General features: G+C 44.2%; 1 protein-coding gene across 1 annotated transcript in view; it reads right to left on the reverse strand.

The window, feature by feature from the left end:
- Positions 1–22,677, reverse strand: part of TYSND1 (trypsin like peroxisomal matrix peptidase 1) — a 41,688-nt gene extending 19,011 nt beyond the window's left edge. Inside the window, exons 1-3 of the mRNA XM_073596565.1 lie at positions 21,249–22,677; positions 16,125–16,255; positions 12,063–12,248 (exon numbers count right to left, since the gene is read on the reverse strand). Of these exons, the coding sequence (XP_073452666.1) occupies positions 12,063–12,248; positions 16,125–16,255; positions 21,249–22,513 (1,582 nt within the window). The 5' untranslated portion in view covers positions 22,514–22,677. The remainder of the gene's footprint in view (positions 1–12,062; positions 12,249–16,124; positions 16,256–21,248) is intronic.
- Positions 22,678–24,379: the final 1,702 nt, after the last annotated feature.

The following is a 24,379-nucleotide window of genomic DNA, read 5'->3' on the forward strand; positions in this document are numbered from 1 at the left end:
AAGGCCGCTGGAAGGTTAGCAAACCCCTGGGCCTGCTGTTCAGGTAATACTTTGATGACCTGCTTAACATGGTCTCTTAAGTATTGACAGACTCCAATCGCTGCTACTGCAGGTTGGGCCACTGATCCTGCTAAAGGAGAAAACATCCTTCAATAGGGATTCCATCCTTTTATCTACAGGATCCCTGAGCATCTGAGCATTGTCTACAGGACAAGTCAGGCTATTATTTACGGAGGAAATGGCGGCATCAATAGCCGGTATTCCCCACATTTTAATAAACTTTTCTTCCATCGGATAAAGTGTTGAAAACTTTCTCGGCGGAAAAAAACGTTTGTCTGGGTGATCCCACTCAGAATAAATAAGCTTTTCAAGTAAAGTATGAACAGGAAAAGCATGTGCTGCTTGGAAAGGTTTCAGTGACCCCAAAGCAGAAGAGGATTCTTTAGCAGTTTCAGGTATGGGCAACTTAAATGTGGAGCGGACCAATCCAGTGAGGATCTGCACTGCAAAATCTCCTTTATACAAGAGCTCCTCTGTCTGAGGGTCTTGGGGAACAGAGGAAAGCCTAGTGCGTTTTCTTCCACTGAGTGAAGACGTAATCACGGCCATTAATCTTTCCTCTAGACCATTAATGGTTGAGGAAAAAACCTCTTGTGTAATATATACAGGGGCTGAAGTGCCAGAAGCAGGTGTAGCCCCTGACCCCGATGGCTCTCCCCGGCTAGCCGTCCCTGGCCCATCTTTGGGGGGGAGGATGCTGCTGACAGGGGGCCCTCAGAACCTGAACGAGATCCCCTAGTGTCTCTGGTTCCTGGGGTGCTTGAACCTCTTCTACCCATAGTGCAAAGCAACAAGGTGTGAGGTATACAAATGAACACTGCCCGCTGAGCGATGTAGTCTGGCTAAAAGCCTTGCTACCCAATGCTCAGTCTGGTGTTACTTCAGTAAATGCTGCCTAGGAGAATGCCTGTGTCCCACCTTACATGCGACCGTCAGCTCTGTGTCTCTCAGAAGGCTGAGTGCACCTGTACAGAGTGCCTCTAATAGCCTGCAGCTGGCCTGAGTGGGAGTCTAAGCACCTGTGCTGACGTCCCGCCCCCTCCTCTACCGCCCCCCCCCCCTCGAGTTTTGAAAAAAACGAGCGCTTCCCGCGCTGCCGACTCTCCTGTCATGCTTCCGGAGAAAGGCTGGGGATGGGGGGGGGGGAGGGAGGCTGGTAACAAGATCTGCCTGAACGGCTATCTTGAGAGATGGTGGCCATTAGGCCGCAGAGCCCGGGTGGTATAACCACTTTCTAGACCCCTATGGCCCCTCTCTAGCCTGGGGGGGAACATTCAAACATGAGAAATCCCCCTTTCCACCTTACCTGTTTGCAGCCTGCTTGATACGCTGGGACATAAACAGCGATTACAACACCTGAGACAGAGTCAGCATGTGTAGGTTTGTGCTCTTGGCAGCCCCCGGTGGTCACAATAGGCATAGCATGCATTTACCTTAAAGGAGAAAAGCCACTAGAACTCAAAAATTCTGTGGAATCTCCTCTTACCTTATCCAGCCGCAGGGTGCTGTTTACACAGACCCAATCTTCACCTCTCACGGTGGGCTCCGTTTGAAAAAACCGTCAGAGACTGGGGCCCCCATCAGTAGGGGGATCCAACAGTTCTGGGACCGTAAAGCACCTCGCCAGAAATTAGGAAGTTTAAAGCCATTTTCTGATCTGCGGGGTCCAGCTCTCTAAAAAGAGAAGCATTACGGGTAAAACCTCGTTTCTTCGGACACGAGGCCTGGGTACCATTCAATTCGGCCATGAAAAGACACTTTGAATGGATCCGGTTCGCCTGGCTTGCCCCAGTATAGGATATCAGGATATTCCCTTTGGAGCTCAGCACAGGACATCTTTACACGTCCATCACCTAAGACACTGGCGTAAAAACTGAGGTATCCCTGCAAGGGGGAGGGATTATATAGGGGGTTGAACTTCCTGATAGGGTGTGCCAGTGTCCAATCACCAGTGATACCTATATAACCCATCAGTAATTACTGTGGCTCTGTGTCCCGTGATGTTCGAGAAAGAAATAAGGACTCCTATAATGATTATAGGGAAAAACCACCCTTTAGGGGACAAAGAGGAAGAGGTAATAACAGAGGGAGGAGTTATTTTTAGACCTTACTATAGACCCCAATATCAACGACAGGGCAAATGGAGGGGTTGGAAGGATACCCATTGTCCACCCCAGGAATCATACCATGTACAGTGCCTTGCAAAAGTAGTCACCCCCTTGGCTTTGTACCTATTTTGCATTACAGCCTTTAGGTAAATGTTTTTTAAATCTGAATTATATGCGATGGATCAGAACACAATAGTTTAAGTTGGTGAAGTAAAATTAGAAAAATACATAAAACTATTTTTCAGAAATAAAAAACTGATAATTGACATGTGCGTATGTATTCACCCCCTTTGTTATGAAGCCCATAAAAAGCTCTGGTGCAACCAATTACCTTCAGAAGACACATAATTAGTGAAATGATTTCCATGTCATGGTTAGGTTATAAAAAAATATCCAAATCTTTGATGATCCCTAGGAGCACCATCAAATCTATCATAACCAAATGGAAACAACATGGCACAACAGCAAACCTAAAATTGAACTTTTTGGCCATCAAAGAAAATGCTATGTATGGCGCAAACCTAACACATCACATCACCAAAAGAACACCATCCAGTGAAACATGGTGGTGGCAGCATCATGCTGTGGGGACTGGGAAACTGGTCAGAGTTGAGGGAAAGATGGATGGTGATAAATACAGGGATATTCTTGAGCAAAACCTGTACCACTCTGTGTGTGATTTGAGGCTAGGACGGAGGTTCACCTTCCAGCAGGACAATGACCCCAAACACACTGCTAAAGCAACACTTGACTGGTTTAAGGGGAAACATGTAAATGTGTTGGAATGGCCTAGTCAAAGCCCAGACCTCAATCCAATAGAAAATCTGTGGTCAGACTTAAAGATTGCTGTTCACAAGTGCAAACTATCCAGCTTGAAGGAGCTGGAGCAGTTTTTCAAGGAGGAATGGGCAAATATCCCAGTGGTAAGATGTGACAAGCTCATATAGACTTATCCAAAGTGACTTGAAGCTGCGATAGCCGCAAAAGGTGGCTCTACAAAGTATTGACTTTAGGGGGGGTGAATAGTTAAGCACATTGACTTTTTCTGTTATTTTGTCCTATTTGTTGTTTGCTTCACAATAAAAAAAAAAAAAAAAAAACATCTTCAAAGTTGTGGGCATGTTCTGTGAATTAAATGATGCAAAACCTCAAACAATTCATGTTAATTCCAGGTTATGAGGCAACAAAACACAAAAAATGCCAAAGGGGGTGAATACTTTTGCAAGGCACTGTACCTCAAGAACACTATTGCCCACCACAGTATACTCATAATACCCAAGAAAGAGAAGAAAGAGGAGGATGTAGAGGTGGGTGAAAGAAAGAGAAAAAGAGCAGTTCAGAATTAGGATTATTTAATCTTGCAGGCATTTTTATTTTCACAAGAACTATCAATATTAGGGGGGGACTTAAATATGCACCTACAAAATTTTTTTAAAATTAATTTAAGTTAAAAAAAAAAAATAAACCGTCTGATTTATTAAAGAGATTGTGTTAAAAAAAAAATTGTGGCCAGTGGGTTTAAATATCGATATCAACTTGAATTGCTATTTGTCTAATTATTAGCACATTTTTTTATTTTTCCTATTATGGCTGTTTTTTCTTGAGACTTGTTTGCATGTAATTCATCTATTTGGCCACAAGATGGCATCTAGGAGATTTAGTATACCAGCAAGAGAATGGTCATTGTTCCTCATAGTATAAATTTTTTTTCAACTATACATATTGAATTCCTTTTAACTATATATTTTATTATACATTAAAGGTGTAGAATGTTGTTTAAAATGATCTAGACTCCTTGTGTATTGATGTAGTATTGTTATTTTTTACGCATTGGAATGACGGTTTATACAGTCTATGTTGTATGCTTATCTATTTGCATATATTTTTAATGAAGTTCCTGTATGCTTCTACTGTATTTGTGAAACTATTAATTTAGTTGATTTTGTGCTTAAATACTAGCCCTTTGAGCAACTATGAGCTCCGGAAGTGGTCGGATGATGTTTTACCATTGTAATCTCCATAAGCCTATCGTATAAGGGAGGGGTTTATAAAGCTTCAGTAAAAGGGTGGAGAGCATGCTTCCTGGTGACGTTTATCACATGAAATACATAGAGGCTGTTTGCCCATCCCTCACTGACGTCACTTCAATGCCTGCTGGTTTCTACTTCCTTTGGCTTTGGAACACACGCTGTGGCCATCTGGATGGCGTACAGAGGTACCCTAAAGTTGTTGATGTTCGTGCTAACACATGGCACTTTCAAATGTAAGTGGGCATTGTTTTTCTAACCGGCATTAGCTCCTGCTATTAAGCTTTGCTACGCTATGATTGTTCCTTTGTTGTGACTCCTATGTCTTTCTTTGAGCACGATTGCCTGAAGTGCAACAAAGAATAAGGAATTATCACTACCTGTGTCGCTGGTGTAGAGATACCTAGCAACCTTGAGTTTTTTTTTACAAAAAGTGCTGGTGAGTGTGAACACCCCCGTATGTCTTAGGGTGATTTGATACTCTTATCACCTTTAGAACTGCATCTCTCACAATATTTTTTTAACTCTTTCACGTTTTATCACAGTGTTTTTATTTATTTTTTATTGGATTTTTTCTTGATTGTATATTCTTTTGAAGCCGATTATTAATCATGTTAGTTATATTCTATATATAATCCGAGGTATTAGATTCCCAACTTGATTTTAGTAGAGCATTACATGTATCTTTTGTTTTTTTGAGGTAGAGCCACACCCTTTTTACACAGCCTTATCCACTTGAGTGTTTACTTTTAAAAGGGGCAGCTTCACTCATTTATACATTGATAGTTTGGTGCCATTTCTTGTCACTTTATCAACACTGTTGAAACCAAACCACGGTCAGGTAGACCAACTAAAATTTCAGCCACAACTGCCAGGAAGAAATTGTTCAGGATGCAAAGGAAAAACCCACAAATAACTTCAGGTTAAATACAGGACTCTCTGAAAACATGTGGTGTGGCTGTTTCAAGATGCACAATAAGGAGAAAGATGGGCTGCATGGTCGAGTCACCAGAAGAAAGCCATTACTATGCAAATGCCACAAAGTATCCCACTTACAATACGCCAAAAAGCACAGAGACAACCTTTAAATCTTCTGGCACAAAGTCATTTGGAGTGATAAGACCAAAATGTAGCTTTTTGGCCACAACTATAAACACTACATTTGAAGAGGAGTCAACAAGGCCTATGATGAAAGGTACACCATTCCTACTGTGAAATACGGAGGTGGATCGCTGATGTTTTGGGGATGTGTGAGCTACAAAAAGACGCAGGAAATTTGGTCAAAATTGTTTTAAAGATGAATGCAGTATGTTATCAAAAATACTGGAGGAACATTTGCATTCATCTGCCAGGAAGCTGCGCATGGGACGTACTTGGACATTCCAACATGACAATGATCCTAAACACAAGGCCAAGTTGACCTGTCATTGGCTACAGCAGAATAAAGTGAAGGTTCTGGAGTGGCCATCTCAGTCTCCTGACCTCAATATCATTGAGCCACTCTGGGGAGATCTCAAATGTGCAGTTCATGCAAGACAGCCCAAGAATTTACAGGAACTGGGAGGCTTTTTGCCAAGAGGAATGGGCAGCTTTACCATCTGAGAAGATAAAGAGCCTCATCCACAAATACCACAAAAGACTTCAAGCTGTCATTGATGTTAAAGGGGACACTACACGGTATTAAGAACTGGGCTATGTAAACTTTTGATCAGGGTCATTTGGGTAGTTTCCGTTGCCATTATGATTTAAAAAGAGTAAACACAGTTGTTTGATAATAAATGGCTTCAGCCAAACACTAACCATGAGTGTAAGAAAAGTTTTTGTGAGTTGGCCCAACCTTTGCAGCTATAACAGCTTCAAATCTTCTGGGAAGGCTGTCCACAAGGTTTAGGAGTGTGTCTATGGGTTTTGATCATTCTTCCAGAATTTGTGAGGTCAGGCATGAATGTTGGACGAGAAGGCCTGGCTCTCAGTCTCCGCTCTAATTCATCCCAAAGGTGTTATACCGGGTTGAGGTCAGGATTCTGTGCAGGCCAGTCAAGTTCCTCCACCCCAAACTTGCTCATCCATGTCTTTATGGACCTCGCTTTGTGCACTGGTCCAAATCATTTGGTGGAGGGGGATTATCGTGCGGGGTTATCTTTCAGGGGTTGGGCTTGGCCCCTTAGTTCCAGTGAAGGGAACTCTTAAGGCGTCAGCATACCAAGACATTTTGGACAATTTCATGTTCCCAACTTTGTGGGAACAGTTTGGAGATGGCCCCTTCCTGTTCCAGCATGACTGCGCACCAGTGTACAAAGCAAGGTCCATAAAGACATGGATGAGCGAGTTTGGGGTGGAGGAAATTGACTGGTCTACAAAGAGTCCTGATCTCAACCCGATAGAACACTTTGGGATAATTTTAGGGCTGCAACTAATGATTATTTTCATAATCGATTAGTTGGCAGATTATTGTTTCGATTAATCGGTTAATAACCTTAACAAAAAGTGTGGTGTATAATTTAGTTAATATGTAAAGTTTTAAAAAAAGGCAATTTATTCTTAAATATCTCTATGCAGTGGTAAATATAAATAACCAACTATATGGTTTGAGACTCTAGGGAGCAAAATATCTAATCCACTCTGAGAATAACAGGCAGAAGAGATATACTATATATACTATTAGAGGAGAGATATACTGTACAAACTATTAGAAAATATATACTGTATATACCATTAGAGGAGATATACTGTATATATTATTAGAGGAGAGATATACTGTATATACTATTAGAGGAGAGATGTACTGTATATACTATTAGAGGAGAGATGTACTGTATATACTATTAGAGGAGATATATACTGTATATACTATTAGAGGAGAGATATACTGTATATACTATTAAAGGGTGAATCTGGTAAATATCATCAGACTCAGAGATCAATTTTTTTAAATTTAAAAAACAAACAATGTCTTCCTTCAAAAAAAAGTAATTTTAAGAATGTTTGTTCAATTTTCTAATTGTTAGTGAGGTCAAATCGACGTTCATTTTCAACCACAGTGAAGGGAAAATTTGGAAATAATAGAAAACTTCTTAATCAAAGGAATTTTAAGACAGTGTATTTGGTTTTTGTTCAAAAATGACATTCATTTTAAAAACAAAAATTTTCAACAACAACATTCTTTCATTAAGCGAATGTACAAAGATTTTTCGTCTGAATATTCTCGCCTGAAAATTGATCGGTGTGGCCAGCATAAGGCACGGTGCACATCTATGCAGTTTGCTTTTGATCTGTTTCTGCAGTGCGTTTTGATTTTTGTGCACGTGATTTTGCTGAGATTTTTTGGTTTTGCATTTTTTTTGGCCAATTTGTTGAGCGGATTAAAAAACACAAATTGCTGTAAAAACGCATCACATGCTTTTCTGCAGCTTCTCCATTGAAGTATATTGAACCACAAAAAGCACCGTTTTGGGTTAAAAAAAAGTCCCTGACGATTTCCAAATACGCAGCGGTGGAAAAAAGCATAGATGTGAACGTGTCCCATAGGAAAACATATAAATAAACTGTAGTGCGTTTCTGCAAAAAGCACCTAAAAACACATAGATGTGAACCAGGTCTAGGATATTTAGTAACATAATGGGGTTAAAAAAACTAAAATTAGCCCTTTATAGTACAAAAAAAAAAAAGCAGATAATCACTACTGTAAGGGGTTCATTTTTTTACTGTAGAACAGTGAAAGTAATATTTACAGTAGCGATTATTTGCTCTTTTTGTACTATAAGCCCTCATGCACACAGGCTGTTAAAAAAACGTTATGAAAACGCCAGTATCTTTGCAGTGACTTTTTTAAACTTTTTTCAGCGTTTTTCAGCGTTTTTGCAATAGCGTTTTTGAGCGGTTTTTTTTTTTTTTTTCAATGGATCAAAAACGCTAAAAAACGTTGGTGAATGACGTTTTTGAGCGTTTTTGAGCGTTTTTCAGCGTTAGAGCGTTTTTACAGCTGAAAAACGTCTCTCAGAACCCACTGGTCCTGGGTTTTTTTTACAGCTTAAAAACGTCTATGCCACTTGCAGCTCAAAAACGCCTAGGTGGGCATGAAGCCATAGACTAACATAGACAGGCCTTTTTAAGCTGCAAAAAAAGCTCAAAAAAGCAGCTGTAAAAACGTCCGTGTGCATGAGGACTAAAGGGCTCATTTTAGTCTTTTTTTAACCCCATTATGTTACTGGCCGATAGGGATGAGCTTCGAGTTCGAGTCGAACTCATGTTCGACTCGAACATTGGCTGTTCGCAAGTTCACCGAACAGCGAACAATTTGGGGTGTTCGCGGCAAATTCGAATGCCGCGGAACACCCTTTAAAAGTCTATGGGAGAAATCAAAAGTGCTAATTTTAAAGGCTAATATGCAAGTTATTGTCATAAAAAGTGTTTGGGGACCTGGGTCCTGCCCCAGGGGACATGGATCAATGCAAAAAAAAGTTTTAAAAACGGCCGTTTTTTCAGGAGCAGTGATTTTAATAATACTTAAAGTCAATCAATAAAAGTGTAATATCCCTTTAAATTTCGTACCTGGGGGGTGTCTATAGTGTGCCTGTAAAGGGGCGCATGTTTCCTGTGTTTAGAACAGTCTGACAGCAAAATGACATTTTGAAGGAAAAAACTCATTTAAAACTACCCGCGGCTATTGCATTGCCGACAATACACATAGAAGTTCATTGATAAAAACGGCATGGGAATTCCCCAAAGGGGAACCCCGAACCAAAATTAAAAAAAAAAAAATGACGTGGGGATCCCCCTAAATTCCATACCAGGCCCTTCAGGTCTGGTATGGATATTAAGGGGAACCCTGGCCAAAATTTAAAAAAAAAATGACGTGGGGTTCCCCCTAAATTCCATACCAGACCCTTCAGGTCTGGTATGGATTTTAAGGGGAACCCCGCGCCAAAAAAAAAAAAAACGGCGTGGGGTCCCCCCAAAAATCCATACCAGACCCTTATCCGAGCACGCAACCTGGCAGGCCGCAGGAAAAGAGGGGGGGACAAGAGTGCGGCCCCCCCTCCCTCCTGAACCGTACCAGGCCACATGCCCTCAACATTGGGAGGGTGCTTTGGGGTAGCCCCCCAAAACACCTTGTCCCCATGTTGATGAGGACAAGGGCCTCATCCCCACAACCCTGGCCGGTGGTTGTGGGGGTCTGCGGGCGGGGGGCTTATCGGAATCTGGAAGCCCCCTTTAACAAGGTGACCCCCAGATCCCGGCCCCCCCCCTGTGTGAAATGGTAAGGGGGTACATAAGTACCCCTACCATTTCACGAAAAAAGTGTCAAAAATGTTAAAAATGACAAGAGACAGTTTTTGACAATTCCTTTATTTAAATGCTTCTTCTTTCTTCTATCTTGCTTCATCTTCTGGTTCTTCTGGCTCTTCCTCCGGCGTTCTCGTCCAGCATCTCCTCCGCGGCGTCTTCTGTCTTCTTCTCCTCGGGCCGCTCCGCACCCATGGCATGGGGGGGAGGCTCCCGCTCTTCTCTTCTTCTCTTCTTCTCTTCTTCATTTTCTTCTCCGGGCCGCTCCGCAATCCATGCTGACATGGAGGGAGGCTCCCGCTGTGTGACGGCGCTCCTCGTCTGACAGTTCTTAAATAACGGGGGGGGGGGGCGGGGCCACCCGGTGACCCCGCCCCCCTCTGACGCACGGTGACTTGACGGGACTTCCCTGTGGCATTCCCCGTGACGTCACAGGGAAGTCCCGTCAAGTCACCGTGCGTCAGAGGGGGGCGGGGTCACCGGGTGGCCCCCCCCCCCCCCGTTATTTAAGAACTGTCAGACGAGGAGCGCCGTCACACAGCGGGAGCCTCCCTCCATGCCAGCATGGATTGCGGAGCGGCCCGGAGAAGAAAATGAAGAAGAAGAGAAGAAGAGAAGAAAAGAAGAAAAGAAGAAAAGAAGAAGAGAAGAAGAGAAGAAGAGAAGAGCGGGAGCCTCCCCCCCATGCCATGGGTGCGGAGCGGCCCGAGGAGAAGAAGACAGAAGATGCCGCGGAGGAGATGCTGGACGAGAACGCCGGAGGAAGAACCAGAAGAACCAGAAGAGCCAGAAGAACCAGAAGATGAAGCAAGATAGAAGAAAGAAGAAGCATTTAAATAAAGGAATTGTCAAAAACTGTCTCTTGTCATTTTTAACATTTTTGACACTTTTTTCGTGAAATGGTAGGGGTACTTATGTACCCCCTTACCATTTCACACAGGGGGGGGGGCCGGGATCTGGGGGTCACCTTGTTAAAGAGGGCTTCCAGATTCCGATAAGCCCCCCGCCCGCAGACCCCACAACCACCGGCCAGGGTTGTGGGGATGAGGCCCTTGTCCTCATCAACATGGGGACAAGGTGTTTTGGGGGGCTACCCCAAAGCACCCTCCCAATGTTGAGGGCATGTGGCCTGGTACGGTTCAGGAGGGAGGGGGGGCCGCACTCTCGTCCCCCCCTCTTTTCCTGCGGCCTGCCAGGTTGCGTGCTCGGATAAGGGTCTGGTATGGATTTTTGGGGGGACCCCACGCCGTTTTTTTTTTTTTTTTTGGCGCGGGGTTCCCCTTAAAATCCATACCAGACCTGAAGGGTCTGGTATGGAATTTAGGGGGAACCCCACGTCATTTTTTTTTTTAAATTTTGGCCGGGGTTCCCCTTAATATCCATACCAGACCTGAAGGGCCTGGTATGGAATTTAGGGGGACCCCCACGTCATTTTTTTTTTTTAATTTTGGTTCGGGGTTCCCCTTTGGGGAATTCCCAATGCCGTTTTTATCAATGAACTTCTATGTGTATTGTCGGCAATGCAATAGCCGCGGGTAGTTTTAAATGAGTTTTTTCCTTCAAAATGTCATTTTGCTGTCAGACTGTTCTAAACACAGGAAACATGCGCCCCTTTACAGGCATACTATAGACACCCCCCAGGTACGAAATTTAAAGGGATATTACACTTTTATTGTTTGACTTTAAGCATTATTAAAATCACTGCTCCTGAAAAAACGGCCGTTTTTAAAACTTTTTTTTGCATTGATCCATGTCCCCTGGGGCAGGACCCAGGTCCCCAAACACTTTTTATGACAATAACTTGCATATAAGCCTTGAAAATTAGCACTTTTGATTATTCATGTTCGTGTCCCATAGACTTTAACGGTGTTCGCATGTTCGAACGAACTTTTTTCCTGTTCGCATGTTCTGGTGCGAACCGAACAGGGGGGTGTTCGGCTCATCCCTACTGGCCGATTAATCGATTATGAAAATAGTAATCGATTAATTTCATAATCGATTAGTTGTTTCAGCCCTAGCTAATTTAGAGCAGAGACTGCGAGCCAGGCCTTCTTGTCCACACCAGTGCCTGAATTCACAAAAGCGCTTCTGGAAGAATGGTCAAACATTCCCATAGACACACTTCTAAACCTTGTAGACAGCCTTCCCAGAAGAGTTAAAGCTGGTATAGCTGCAAAGGGTGGGACTACTTTTTATTGAACCGTACAGACTAAGACCGGTATGCCATTAAAGTTCATGTGCGTGTAAAGGCAGGTGTCCCAATACTTTTGAGAATATAGTGTATTTTAGATGACTTTTTGTAATAAAATATATATTTTTTTATGAATTTAGTGTAATTTTGATTCTGATGGGCCATCCTTGAACAACCTTTACTTTCCTTTTTTTCTTGATGTTAATACTCCAGCACCTACCAAGAACTAAAATATCAGTTTTAAAACGTGTGAGACTTTAACAGTTTGTAATTAGCTACTGTAGCCAGTGGAAAGGTGACCATTTTATTTGGCTCATGGAAGGTTCAAAGCCAAAAGAACATAAAATGTACATTTGAACTAAATAACTAGAACATTGTTCCACTTTTTACCCAGTAGTTCTCCAGACTGAACTGCAAATAAAGGTCCTCCACTGGAACCTCCATGAACAGCACATGATGTCTGTAACATGACTGGGCCATCACCGACAGATATGACAGATGACAAGACTCCCGACGTTACAGATGGGCCACAGCGTTCCCCCAGAGCACCAAATCCAACAATGCAGACATCCTCTCCTGACAAAAAAGATAGGAAATTGTTAACATGTTTGCCATATAATAGTACTCATATTAGGAAAATACTAGATTTAGTATATAAAAAGTCACTCTAGCATATCAGCCTTTTAATAAATAAATTTACTCTTACTGGTAGGACCATAGATCTTTGCTTTGCAGCTACCCTTAGTTCTCTCATTTTCTGTCCTGGAACCCAATCTTGCATCGGGTCTGCTGTAAAACAATAAGTATAAGGCTATGCAGCCTTTTACATAATTGTGGAAAATCAGGTTTCTCTTTCGTCGAATATAAAGGCAGAAAGCTGAAGTATAAAGTAAACAAGGATATCCTGATAATTATATTTTCTTCTCACAGGGCTCAAGCAGTTGCTGTGGTAACTTAATATCAAGATTCATTTACAACGGGACGAATGCGCTGCAACCGCAAGCCAAGCATTTGGTTTGTGGCTGCGTCATGGCCCCATTGCCTGGAATGGCTGAGTTTGACAGGCAGTGCCTCAACCCAACATGCCTCATTAAATTTGCTGCGGGTCTGACGCAGGGCGTCATGGGCACAGCATTAGAACTACTCCCTCCAGCTGTATTGTAGACTTTAGGAGGGCGGTCGAGGGGAAGGTAAAACCGCATACTAAACGCCACCCATGTGAAGAGGACCTAAGATTGTCACCACAAAACCAGAAAGAATAAAACGGTTTGAAATTTTATAGAAATAGGGCTGCAACTTAGCTAATATGTAAATTTAAAAAAAAAAAAAAAAAAAAAAAAAAGATAAAAAAATATGTTTTTAAATATCTCTATGCAGTGATAAATATAAATAACCAGCTATATGGTTGGGGAACAAAATATATAATTCACTCTGAGAATAACAGAAGAGATATACTGTATATACTGCTAGAGGTTGAATGTGGTACATATCATCAGACTCAGATCAAAATTTTTATTCAACCACTTCCAGCCCCGGAAGATTTGGCTGCTCAATGACCACTTTTTACAATTTGGCACTGAGCGGCTTTAACTGGTAATTGCGCGGTCATGCAATGTTGTACCCAAACCAAATTTATGTACTTTTTTCCCCCCACAAACAGAGCTTTTATTTGATGGTATTTGATTGCCTCTGCGATTTTTATTTTTTGCAATATAAACTAAAAGCCTGAAAGGTTTGAAAAAAATGATATTTTCTACTTATGTTATAAAAAAGTCCAATAAACTCAATTTTAGTCATACCTTCAGGACAAAATATATTCAGCCACATGTCTTTGGTAAAAAAAAAAAAAAAATATTTATTGGTTTGCGCAAAAGTTATAGCGTCTACAAACTAGGGTACGTTTTTAGGAATTTACGCAGGACTACCTATCTCATTTCTTGAAGTGCTAAAATGGCAGGACAGTACAAACCCCCCCCCCCAATGACCTCATTTTGGAAAGTAGACACCCCAAGGAATTGCCGAGAGGCATGTTGAGCCCACTGAATATTTTATTTTTTTGTCAAAAGTGATTGACAAATGACAAAATAAATAAATAAATAATTACACAAAGTTGTCACTAAATGATATATTGCTCACACGTGCCATGGTTATATGTGATTTCACTCCTCACTACCTATCACAGTTTCGGAGGCCATGAAATGTCAACATAGCACAAAACCCCCCCAAATGACCCCATTTTGGAAAGTAGACACCCCAAGCTATTTGCTGAGAGGCATGTTGAGTATTTTGCAAATACATTGGAGTGTCTACTTTACAAAATGGGGTCATTTGGGGGGTTTTGTACTATCTGGACATTTCAGGGCCTCCATAACTGTGATAAGTAGTGAGGAAGTGAAATCACCATTTTACGTCCTTAGAAAGTCTGAAGCACATGAATTGGATACATATGAACAATGCCGTCAGGTATGGGCTCCCTGGAAGACCTTTAGGGAATCAATAGGAAACTAGAATGTTTTATGGGAATTAGAGTAGAACCTAAACACGACCTAATAAGTTTTCAATATATGATGCCTGTGTTGCCATCATTCCCCCCTTTTTGTCTTTTTGTTTTGTTTTGATTATGCTAGTCTGTATAATGTATTTGTAAGATGTTTGATGGTATGATTATGCCATTAATCTATGTATATTTGTACAATAATTTTCCAATAAAACTAAGATTGAATAGGAAGCCTGAAGGCGGTGATTGGTTTTCGGGGTCCTGTACACGGCTAGGCTCCCAAAAAGTCTCAAATGTGGTATCCCCGTACTCAGGAGAAGCAGCAGAATGTATTTTGGAGTGTAATTCCAAATATGCCCATGGTAAAAAAAAAAAAAATTCTGACTTTAGATCACTCCCTTATTTCTCCTGCCCAGGACTACATGTCCCATGAGGCATTGCTCCTCCCAGATTCATAATTCTCAGGTACTTACTGACCTGTATGGAGGGTGTACTGAGCTGTATGTGTGTTGCACTGTGTATTCTGACATGTATGGAAGGTGTATGGAGCTGTATGTGTGTTGCACTGCATTATATTTTTACATATCAGAAAATACAATCTGTATGCAGAACAACTAATCGGCTGACCAACTAATCGATTTTGAAAATAGATGACAACTATTTGTATAATTGATTATGCCGATTAGTTGTTTCAGCCCTAAATAGAAACATTAACTGCTTCCGGACCAGCCACCGCAGTTAGACTGCGGCAGGTTGGCGCACCTGTGCGAGCCGTCGTAGCTGTACGTCAGCTCTTTAATAAGCTTTAGCAGGCACGCGCGATCCCTCACGACAGAGTGAGAACCGGGATCTGTGTGTGCAAACTCTAAGGATGAGCTCAGGCGTGTTAGCAAACAGCACGTGCAGAGCCCGCCAGGAAGTCGGCACTGTGGAGCGCTAATCACAAGCAGTGAGACATTGTCCCGAGGCGCGGCTGCAGAGATCGGGAAATGTCTAACTGCTTGTGATTAGCGTTCCCCAGGAAGGGGGTAAATTCTTCCGGGGCTGAAGTGGTTAAATGAGAGCCAATATGAGATGACAAAAGGAAAAAATTAGGGTGGTTGTCGGAAAGTAAGTCAATAGTGAAATGTGTGAATACAAAACTGTGAGTGTCACATTCTAGGAAACTCAGCCAAGCACCAGAAACACCTTGAGCATAGATTCTGGAAGTCCCTTAAGATAGATGAAGCTGAAATCCCAAAGCTTTAAATAAGAATCTTTATTTTGAGCCACGTGACTAACTTTAGTCTAGGTGGTTATATTCTTGTAAGAGAATGCAGTTGGGCAGGTCACTCAACAGAACCTTCTATAGACCTATGAGACTTCTCGGGTAATCAACGACCTTTTATATTCTCCACCGTTTGAGATGTGTAAAAAACAAAAAGCCACAATCATTTACTTCTGCGCTAAAAAGGTTTCTAGCCTAATGCCACATACACACGAGCGGAATTTCCGACAGAAGGAGTCCGATGGGAGCTTTCCATCGTATGTATGCCCCATCTGACTTTTTCCGTAGAAAATTCAGACGGACTTAGATAGAGAACATGTTCATTATTTTTCCGACTGAACCAATTCCTATGGGAAAAAAGATCGCTCGTCTGTATGCTGTTCCGACGCACCAAAAACGACGCATGCTCTGAAGCAAGTACGAGACGGAAGCTATTGGCTACTGAACTTCCTTTTTCTAGTCCCGTTGCACGTGTTGTACGTCACCACGTTCTTGACGGTCGGAATTTGGTGTGACCATGTGTATGCAAGACAGCTTGAGCAGAATTCCATCGGAAAAAACTTCAGGAGTTTATTCCGACGGGAAAACCGGTCGTATGTACATGGCATTAGGTGTAATGCTCAGTGCCAACAACACAAATCCAGACACTCGGCACGTTTTGGAATAAATAAATATAGTTACAACAAACCTGCACAGTAGCCAGACGCCAGAACTGGTTCAGGTATACCAGATATTTCTTCTTCCAGTTGTATGATGGCAATGTCATAGGGAGAGGATTCCTGAGTTGAAAACACCACATCACCTCTGACAGGATGAAACCTACAAAATGTTTTCAGAAATGAATTTGAATTTCTGGCATGACAAAGTCTTTTTTGGGATTTACCTATGACATTACAATCTTCATGTTGTTTCCAGCATGGACTGGAAAGACACATACATGCTACTATTATGGAGGCAGCTTGCAACAAAAGAGAATGTTATACTTTAGGAATAGGACATGCGTGTTTTAGCCCAGGTTCACACTGAGCTGCTGGAATGAAGTTCAGCGGAACTCGCACGATTTCACTCCACTCCAGCATGTCAGTCCCGATTTTGGCCGCGATATCAGAGATATCTGTGCAGATTTCTGCACAGATGTCAATGTAAATCGCAGCTCGAAAATCACAAAAAGTAGTACAGAAACTACTTTTTGAAATTGGTGCGGGGCTGCAAATGCAGCATCACACCCATTAGGACAGCGACATGTCAAATCGTACCAATGTGAACCAGGGCTCCAGGGTACTTTTTGTCTGTAAGCTAACTAGAGGTGCACTGAAATTTCGGCCGCTCAAACAGATCGGCCGAAAGAAGAAAAGGTGCAGATAATGGCACCGAAAAGAGGGCAGTCTGCCCCAGGTGCGGCACATTGCGGGGGTTTCATCCTGGCAGCTCAGTCGAAGTCCTCCCCTCCCTCCTCCTCTCCTTGTCATGCAGAGCCGCGATTTCCCTCTGTGTCACGGAGATGATTATTTGGCAGCCTCTGTAACAATGTCCCGTCACCTGTGATAGACAGCACACTGATCCAATGCCAGGAAATTGAATCAGCATGACATATCACAGGAGGCAGGACTTTGTTACTGTGGCTGCCCGGCCTGGGAAATTCAAATCCACCCATGTGACACAGCGGGAGATCGCCGCTCTGATCCGGGCATCGGTGAGGCTGCACTGATCTCTTGTATCTTGTCTGCAGTCCCTGACCATCTCCTGTATCATGTCTGCAGTCCCTGACCATCTCCTGTATCAAGTCTGCAGTCCCTGACCATCTCCTGTATCAAGTCTGCAGTCCCTGACCATCTCCTGTATCAAGTCTGCAGTCCCTGACCATCTCCTGTATCAAGTCTGCAGTCCCTGACCATCTCCTGTATCAAGTCTGCAGTCCCTGACCATCTCCTGTATCAAGTCTGCAGTCCCTGACCATCTCCTGTATCTTGTCTGCAGTCCCTGACCATCTCCTGTATCTTGTCTGCAGTCCCTGACCATCTCCTGTATCTTGTCTGCAGTCCCTGACCATCTCCTGTATCTTGTCTGCAGTCCCTGACCATCTCCTGTATCTTGTCTGCAGTCCCTGACCATCTCCTGTATCTTGTCTGCAGTCCCTGACCATCTCCTGTATCTTGTCTGCAGTCCCTGACCATCTCCTGTATCTTGTCTGCAGTCCCTGACCATCTCCTGTATCTTGTCTGCAGTCCCTGACCATCTCCTGTATCTTGTCTGCAGTCCCTGACCATCTCCTGTATCTTGTCTGCAGTCCCTGACCATCTCCTGTATCTTGTCTGCAGTCCCTGACCATCTCCTGTATCTTGTCTGCAGTCCCTGACCATCTCCTGTATCTTGTCTGCAGTCCCTGACCATCTCCTGTATCTTGTCTGCAGTCCCTGACCATCTCCTGTATCTTGTCTGCAGTCCCTGACCATCTCCTGTATCTTGTCTGCAGTCCCTGACCATCTCCTGTATCTTGTCTGCAGTCCCTGACCATCTCCTGTATCTTGTCTGCAGTCCCTGACCATCTCCTGTATCTTGTCTGCAGTCCCTGACCATCTCCTGTATCTTGTCTGCAGTCCCTGACCATCTCCTGTATCTTGTCTGCAGTCCCTGACCATCTCCTGTATCTTGTCTGCAGTCCCTGACCATCTCCTGTATCTTGTCTGCAGTCCCTGACCATCTCCTGTATCTTGTCTGCAGTCCCTGACCATCTCCTGTATCTTGTCTGCAGTCCCTGACCATCTCCTGTATCTTGTCTGCAGTCCCTGACCATCTCCTGTATCTTGTCTGCAGTCCCTGACCATCTCCTGTATCTTGTCTGCAGTCCCTGACCATCTCCTGTATCTTGTCTGCAGTCCCTGACCATCTCCTGTATCTTGTCTGCAGTCCCTGACCATCTCCTGTATCTTGTCTGCAGTCCCTGACCATCTCCTGTATCTTGTCTGCAGTCCCTGACCATCTCCTGTATCTTGTCTGCAGTCCCTGACCATCTCCTGTATCTTGTCTGCAGTCCCTGACCATCTCCTGTATCTTGTCTGCAGTCCCTGACCATCTCCTGTATCTTGTCTGCAGTCCCTGACCATCTCCTGTATCTTGTCTGCAGTCCCTGACCATCTCCTGTATCTTGTCTGCAGTCCCTGACCGTCTCCTGTATCTTGTCTGCAGTCCCTGACCATCTCCTGTATCTTGTCTGCAGTCCCTGACCGTCTCCTGTATCTTGTCTGCAGTCCCTGACCATCTCCTGTATCTTGTCTGCAGTCCCTGACCATCTCCTGTATCTTGTCTGCAGTCCCTGACCATCTCCTGTATCTTGTCTGCAGTCCCTGACCATCTCCTGTATCTTGTCTGCAGTCCCTGACCATCTCCTGTATCTTGTCTGCAGTCCCTGACCGTCTCCTGTATCTTGTCTGCAGTCCCTGACCATCTCCTGTATCTTGTCTGCAGTCCCTGACCATCTCCTGTATCTTGTCTGCAGTCCCTGACCATCTCCTGTATCTTGTCTGCAGTCCCTGACCATCTCCTGTATCTTGTCTGCAGTCCCTGACCATCTCCTGTATCTTGTCTGCAGTCCCTGACCATCTCCTGTATCTTGTCTGCAGTCCCTGACCATCTCCTGTATCTTGTCTGCAGTCCCTGACCATCTCCTGTATCTTGTCTGCAGTCCCTGACCATCTCCTGTATCTTGTCTGCAGTCCCTGACCATCTCCTGTATCTTGTCTGCAGTCCCTGACCATCTCGTGTATCATGTCTGCAGTCCCTGACCATCTCGTGTATCATGTCTGCAGTCTCTGACCATCTCGTGTATCATGTCTGCAGTCTCTGACCATCTCGTGTATCATGTCTGCAGTCTCTGACCATCTCGTGTATCATGTCTGCAGTCTCTGACCATCTCGTGTATCATGTCTGCAGTCTCTGACCATCTCGTGTATCATGTCTGCAGTCTCTGACCATCTCGTGTATCATGTCTGCAGTCTCTGACCATCTCCTGTATCATGTCTGCAGTCTCTGACCATCTCCTGTATCATATCTGCTAGAGGTACACCGAATGAAAATTTTGCTAATACTATTAGCAGTGTGTTTAAGTAAGAGAGATTGCAGACATGATACAAGAGATGGTCAGACTGCATTTTTCTTGAGCTTTTCTTGCACCAAAGGTGCCAACAATAAATTCATATTAATTTAAATTGATGATATTAAAAACGTTTAATGAAATACAATTATATCTAAAAATATTTTTTTTTTTTTTTTTTTTTTTTTTTTTTTAAAACTGTCATTTTCGGTTTCAGTTTTTGGCTACGTGCATCCTGCATTTTCGGTACCAAAATTTCCGTTCGGTACACCTCTAAAAATAACAGTACTTACACTTCCAGTCAAGGCATGCTGGGGAAACAATGTTATCAATCTGCTGCAGCTAGGATGAATCTTCTCAGCTGACCCTCTGACTGATCAGTCACTAAGAATGATGGAATAGTGCAACATCTGACAGGGCACTGCTAGGACCTCTGAAACTAAAGGTGCTCTATACTGCAAATAAGTAAGCTTCCAAATGAACGAAATCAAAACCACACCATCCTTTGGGATACACCTTACTATTGGCTAATAAGGGCAGTCATTACAGTACCAGGCAGCTCGGTCTGTAATTTGCAATAAAACACCCCCTATGATGTCAGGGGTTCCACCAAGCTATACAGTGGATCTGAAGCAGTTGGGATCTTGGGGTGTCCAATAACTAATACTTTAGGCTCCTTTCACATGGGGCCATCTTTGAGCAGTGTGTTCCTCCCAGCGTTTTAGTGTGCCCAGGAGGGACATGAATGTGAATTGGAGCCAGTATATTTAAAACCAGTCTAACATACTGTGGTGCACGCTATATTGTGAGGGTTTTTAATCTGCATTTTTTTTTTTTTTTTTTTAATAAAGTGGTTGCTTTACGGAAAACACTATGTTTTATCATATATATTCAGTGATAGCCTTTGGGAGTGGATGGTATTATGAGAGGTCATCTATCATACAAGCACAGTGGACCCCATATAGTCCCTTAAAAGGGACCGGCGCATTGTAACCAAATATTAAGTCTACCAACTTCATGAGGTGAGCTTCTAGTGGTGGTGGATTAGGAGTTGTGGTGATGACACGTGGAAAGTGGTTTTGGAGTGGTTAAGTAAAATAAGGGTCACTTTTTGCACGTTTCATGGGGTGCATATTTCATGTTCTCTATAGACATTTAACTAATATTTGGGACTTTTGCACATTTTATGTTTTTTATGGATATTTATTATTGTATGATAATTTCTGCATACATGGTATAAACATATATTTTATGGGGGTGTAGCACAGGGTCCAGTTTTATATATTCACTTTGGTAAAGTGATGTGGATTCTTAGTTGGTCCAGCAGCAACACAGTGACACATTGGGGTTGGTTTCATAAAGGCTAATAGATTGTGCACTTTGCAAAGTCCAGTTGCACCCTGCAAGTGCAACGGCTCCAGAGCTTAGTAAATGAGGGAGAACTCTGCTGACTTCCATCATCCAATCATGTGCAAGCAAAAATGCTGTTTTTGTATTTTTCTTGCACGTGATTGGCTATTTTTTGCAAAGTGAAGCTTTACCTCATTTACTGAGACCTGGAGCAACTGCGCTTTGCAAAGTGCAGTGTATTTGACTTTAGTAAATCAACTCCATGGCATAAGGTTTTTAAGTTTTGTAGTTTGATTGTCGAAGAAAATACACATTTTGCATTTTGTATGTGCTATATTAGCCTTTAAGTGCCTTTAAATATTCTCCGCCTACCTTTCAAAAACATGATGATCTCCACTTGTCATGATAGCACTCTGGATCTTCACAGAGACTTTGGATGAATGTCTCACCACATGTCGGCACGTCAGCACCAGTTTTGAGTTTAGCAGAACTCCCGATCCCCATGACTGGCCTGAATCTACTAGAACAGCAACTGCCATCAGACGTTCTGAGGGTCTTGCACCTCTATTGGGTCTGTCCACTATACATCTCCCCATCTCCAGTGCTGTCAATTCATGTTTTACAGCAACATCTGCCTTGCCAAGGGCCTTAATAACGTTATTAATGATATGGCTAATGGAACAAGCCAAAGCCAAGCCTACCCATTCGTTTGCCTTCCAGCACAGCGGTGCCACGATAATGCCTATCAAATACAAACGTCCATGTTCTATCAAATACACGCCCCCTCCTTCTGACCCCGGGAGACAACGGGCATCGGTAAGCAGTACAACATTTCCATCTCCAGCAATGTTGCTTATGACTCCTTTACTAACGGTGTTTAAAAAGATGTCGGTGTAGAAAGAGCCAAATGGAGAGCCGCATGCAAACACCGTACTGCCTTTTACCACACCGGAGGATTTCATGGCATCCAGCCTGCTCTTAGCTTGGGTAGGTGGGCTCTGCAACTTCAGAACAGCAAACCAATGTAGGTGTGACAGATCTTTCTGGAATTCATATTCTTTCTCGTCTTCGCTGGAGAACACCCAACCGTCTTCTCTCCTGAATAAGCTGGAAAACGCCATTTGAAATTCAGGGCACGGTACTACCATGAGAAGGTCAGCCTGGCACTGCATTCGCTGGCTCTGCCGCTTTGACACGGGCACTAGGCCAAGCCCTGACCTCTGATCCGGAGGGTTAGTGCGGGTTCTGTGTTCTTCGTCCATCTTGGGTTCCAATGGGCATTCCACCTGAATAAATAAATCTGGTGGGAAGTCATGTGATGAAAGCACAGTGTCATCAGAGGCAGACAATGGGAGATCTTTTTCTTTTAGGAAAGGAAAAAACACAGCGGCCTGACAGATGACAATTCCTGCCCTGCGGTCTAAGATCACCCCACTGCAGCTCCACCACCCATCACCAACACTTCCAGCTGGAGGACTTCTCCCTCTATATACATCAGAGGGGACATCTCTGGGATCTGATCCACCAAGGGATGACTGAGAGGTGGTGACAACGCAGCCACTGCATTCTGCGAGCAGCAGGTGAGACCTCATCATTATACTGTGTGAGATCTGTACATCACTGAGTATTCTACACATACATGTTACATAGGACCCGTCCTTCTAATCCCAGGACATCCGCACCGATCTTCATCTCCAGCACAGAGTACACATTCAAAGCTCAATGACAGCTGCATGACCAGGAAGTTGTCACTCCGTGCACGTGTTGTAGTGGCTACGTCTTCTACCCAATAGACTGCCAGGCTAGGAGCAGCTGAGCCTCCCACCCAATAGGCTGCTGCGCTGTGAGCAGCTGAGCCTCCCACCCATTAGGCTGTCGTGCTGTGAGTGGCTGAGCCTCCCATCCAATGGGCTGCAGTGCATTCATTAGCTGAGCCTCCCAACCAATAGGCTACGATGCTATCAGTAGCAGAGCCTCCCAGCCCATAGGCTGCCGTGCTGTGATTAGCGGAGTCTACCACCCAATTGGCTGCCGTGCTATGAGTGGCTGTACCGCCCCCCAACACGCTGCTGTGCAGTGAGTGGCTGAGCCTCCCACCCAGTAGGCTACCGTGATGTACCTGCAGGTTTCATTGGCTGATTCCGATGACACGAGCAGCTGTCACCCCCAATACCAGCGGAGAGCATGTACTGTGCAGCGTTCACAGCAACACACCCATCGTCCTGAGGGGGGCGCCAGACTCACTTTTACACATTCAATCAAGAAAGCTAGAAAGTGAAGTGCCTTGTTTGTGTTCCGTCCTGTGTGCCACATTGCCTCAGCGCAGCAGGGAGTAAGGAGAAAGAAAACAATGGGCCAGGCAGGCTGTTAATGGCAGAGATATGTTCTGTTACTTCTGCAATAAGAAAAACTTAGGTGCCTGTGCAGTCTTCTTCAGAATGTACTCTGTGTGCTGAGAAGGTGTACAGTGTGCAGAAGAGGTGGAACTAGAATCTTCAGGGCCCTGGTGCAAGAAATCATGAAGGGCCCCCGGCCGAGATCCTTCCTTCTGAGGCCAGGGCCCAGTCCCAGGTACACTTGCGACCTTGGTATAGTTCCATAGTTGCCAACATTGTTCAAAAATTTATAGGGACGCTTTTGTCTGTACGTGGAGTCTTATTATAATTATGGGTGGGAGATTCATTTCTAGGCGTGCAGAAGTGAGGGAAAAATCAGATCAGGTGTCCCTCCTTACATCAGGTGTCCCCATCAGAGTTCCTCCTTACATCAGGTGTCCCCAGCAGAGTTCCTCCTTACATCAGGTGTCCCCAGCAGAGTCCCTCCTTTCACCAGGTGTCCCCAGAAGAGTCCCTCCTTACACCAGGTGTCCCCAGCAGAGTCCCTCCTTACATCAGGTGTTCCCAGCAGAGTCCATCCTTAATCAGGTGTCCTAAGCAGAGTCCCTCCTTACACCAGGTGTCCCCAGCAGAGTCCCTCCTTACATCAGGTGTTCCCAGCAGAGTCCATCCTTAATCAGGTGTCCCAAGCAGAGTCCCTCCTTACACCAGGTGTCCCCAGCAGAGTCCCTCCTTACACCAGGTGTCCCCAACAGAGTCCCTCCTTACACCAGGTGTCCCCAGCAGAGTCCCTCCTTACACCAGGTGTCCCCAGCAGAGTCCCTCCTTACATCATGTGTCCCCAGCAGAGTCCCTCCTTACATCAGGTGTTCCCAGCAGAGTCCCTTCTTTCACCAGGTGTCCCCAGAAGAGTACCTCCTTACATAAGGTGTCCCCAGCAGAGTCCTGCCTTACATCAGGTGTCCCCAGCAGAGTCCCTCTTTACATCAGGTGTTCCCAGCAGAGTCCTTCCTTACATCAGGTGTTCCCAGCAGAGTCCCTCCTTACACCAGGTGTCCCTCCTTACATCAGGTGTCCCCAGCAGAGTCCCTCCTTACACCAGGTGTCCCCAGCAGAGTCCCTCCTTACACCAGGTGTCCCCAGCAAAGTCCCTCCTTACACCAGGTG

The sequence above is a fragment of the Aquarana catesbeiana genome, linkage group LG08 (genome assembly GCF_042186555.1).
Source record: "Aquarana catesbeiana isolate 2022-GZ linkage group LG08, ASM4218655v1, whole genome shotgun sequence".
Taxonomy (NCBI): Eukaryota; Metazoa; Chordata; class Amphibia; order Anura; family Ranidae; genus Aquarana; species Aquarana catesbeiana.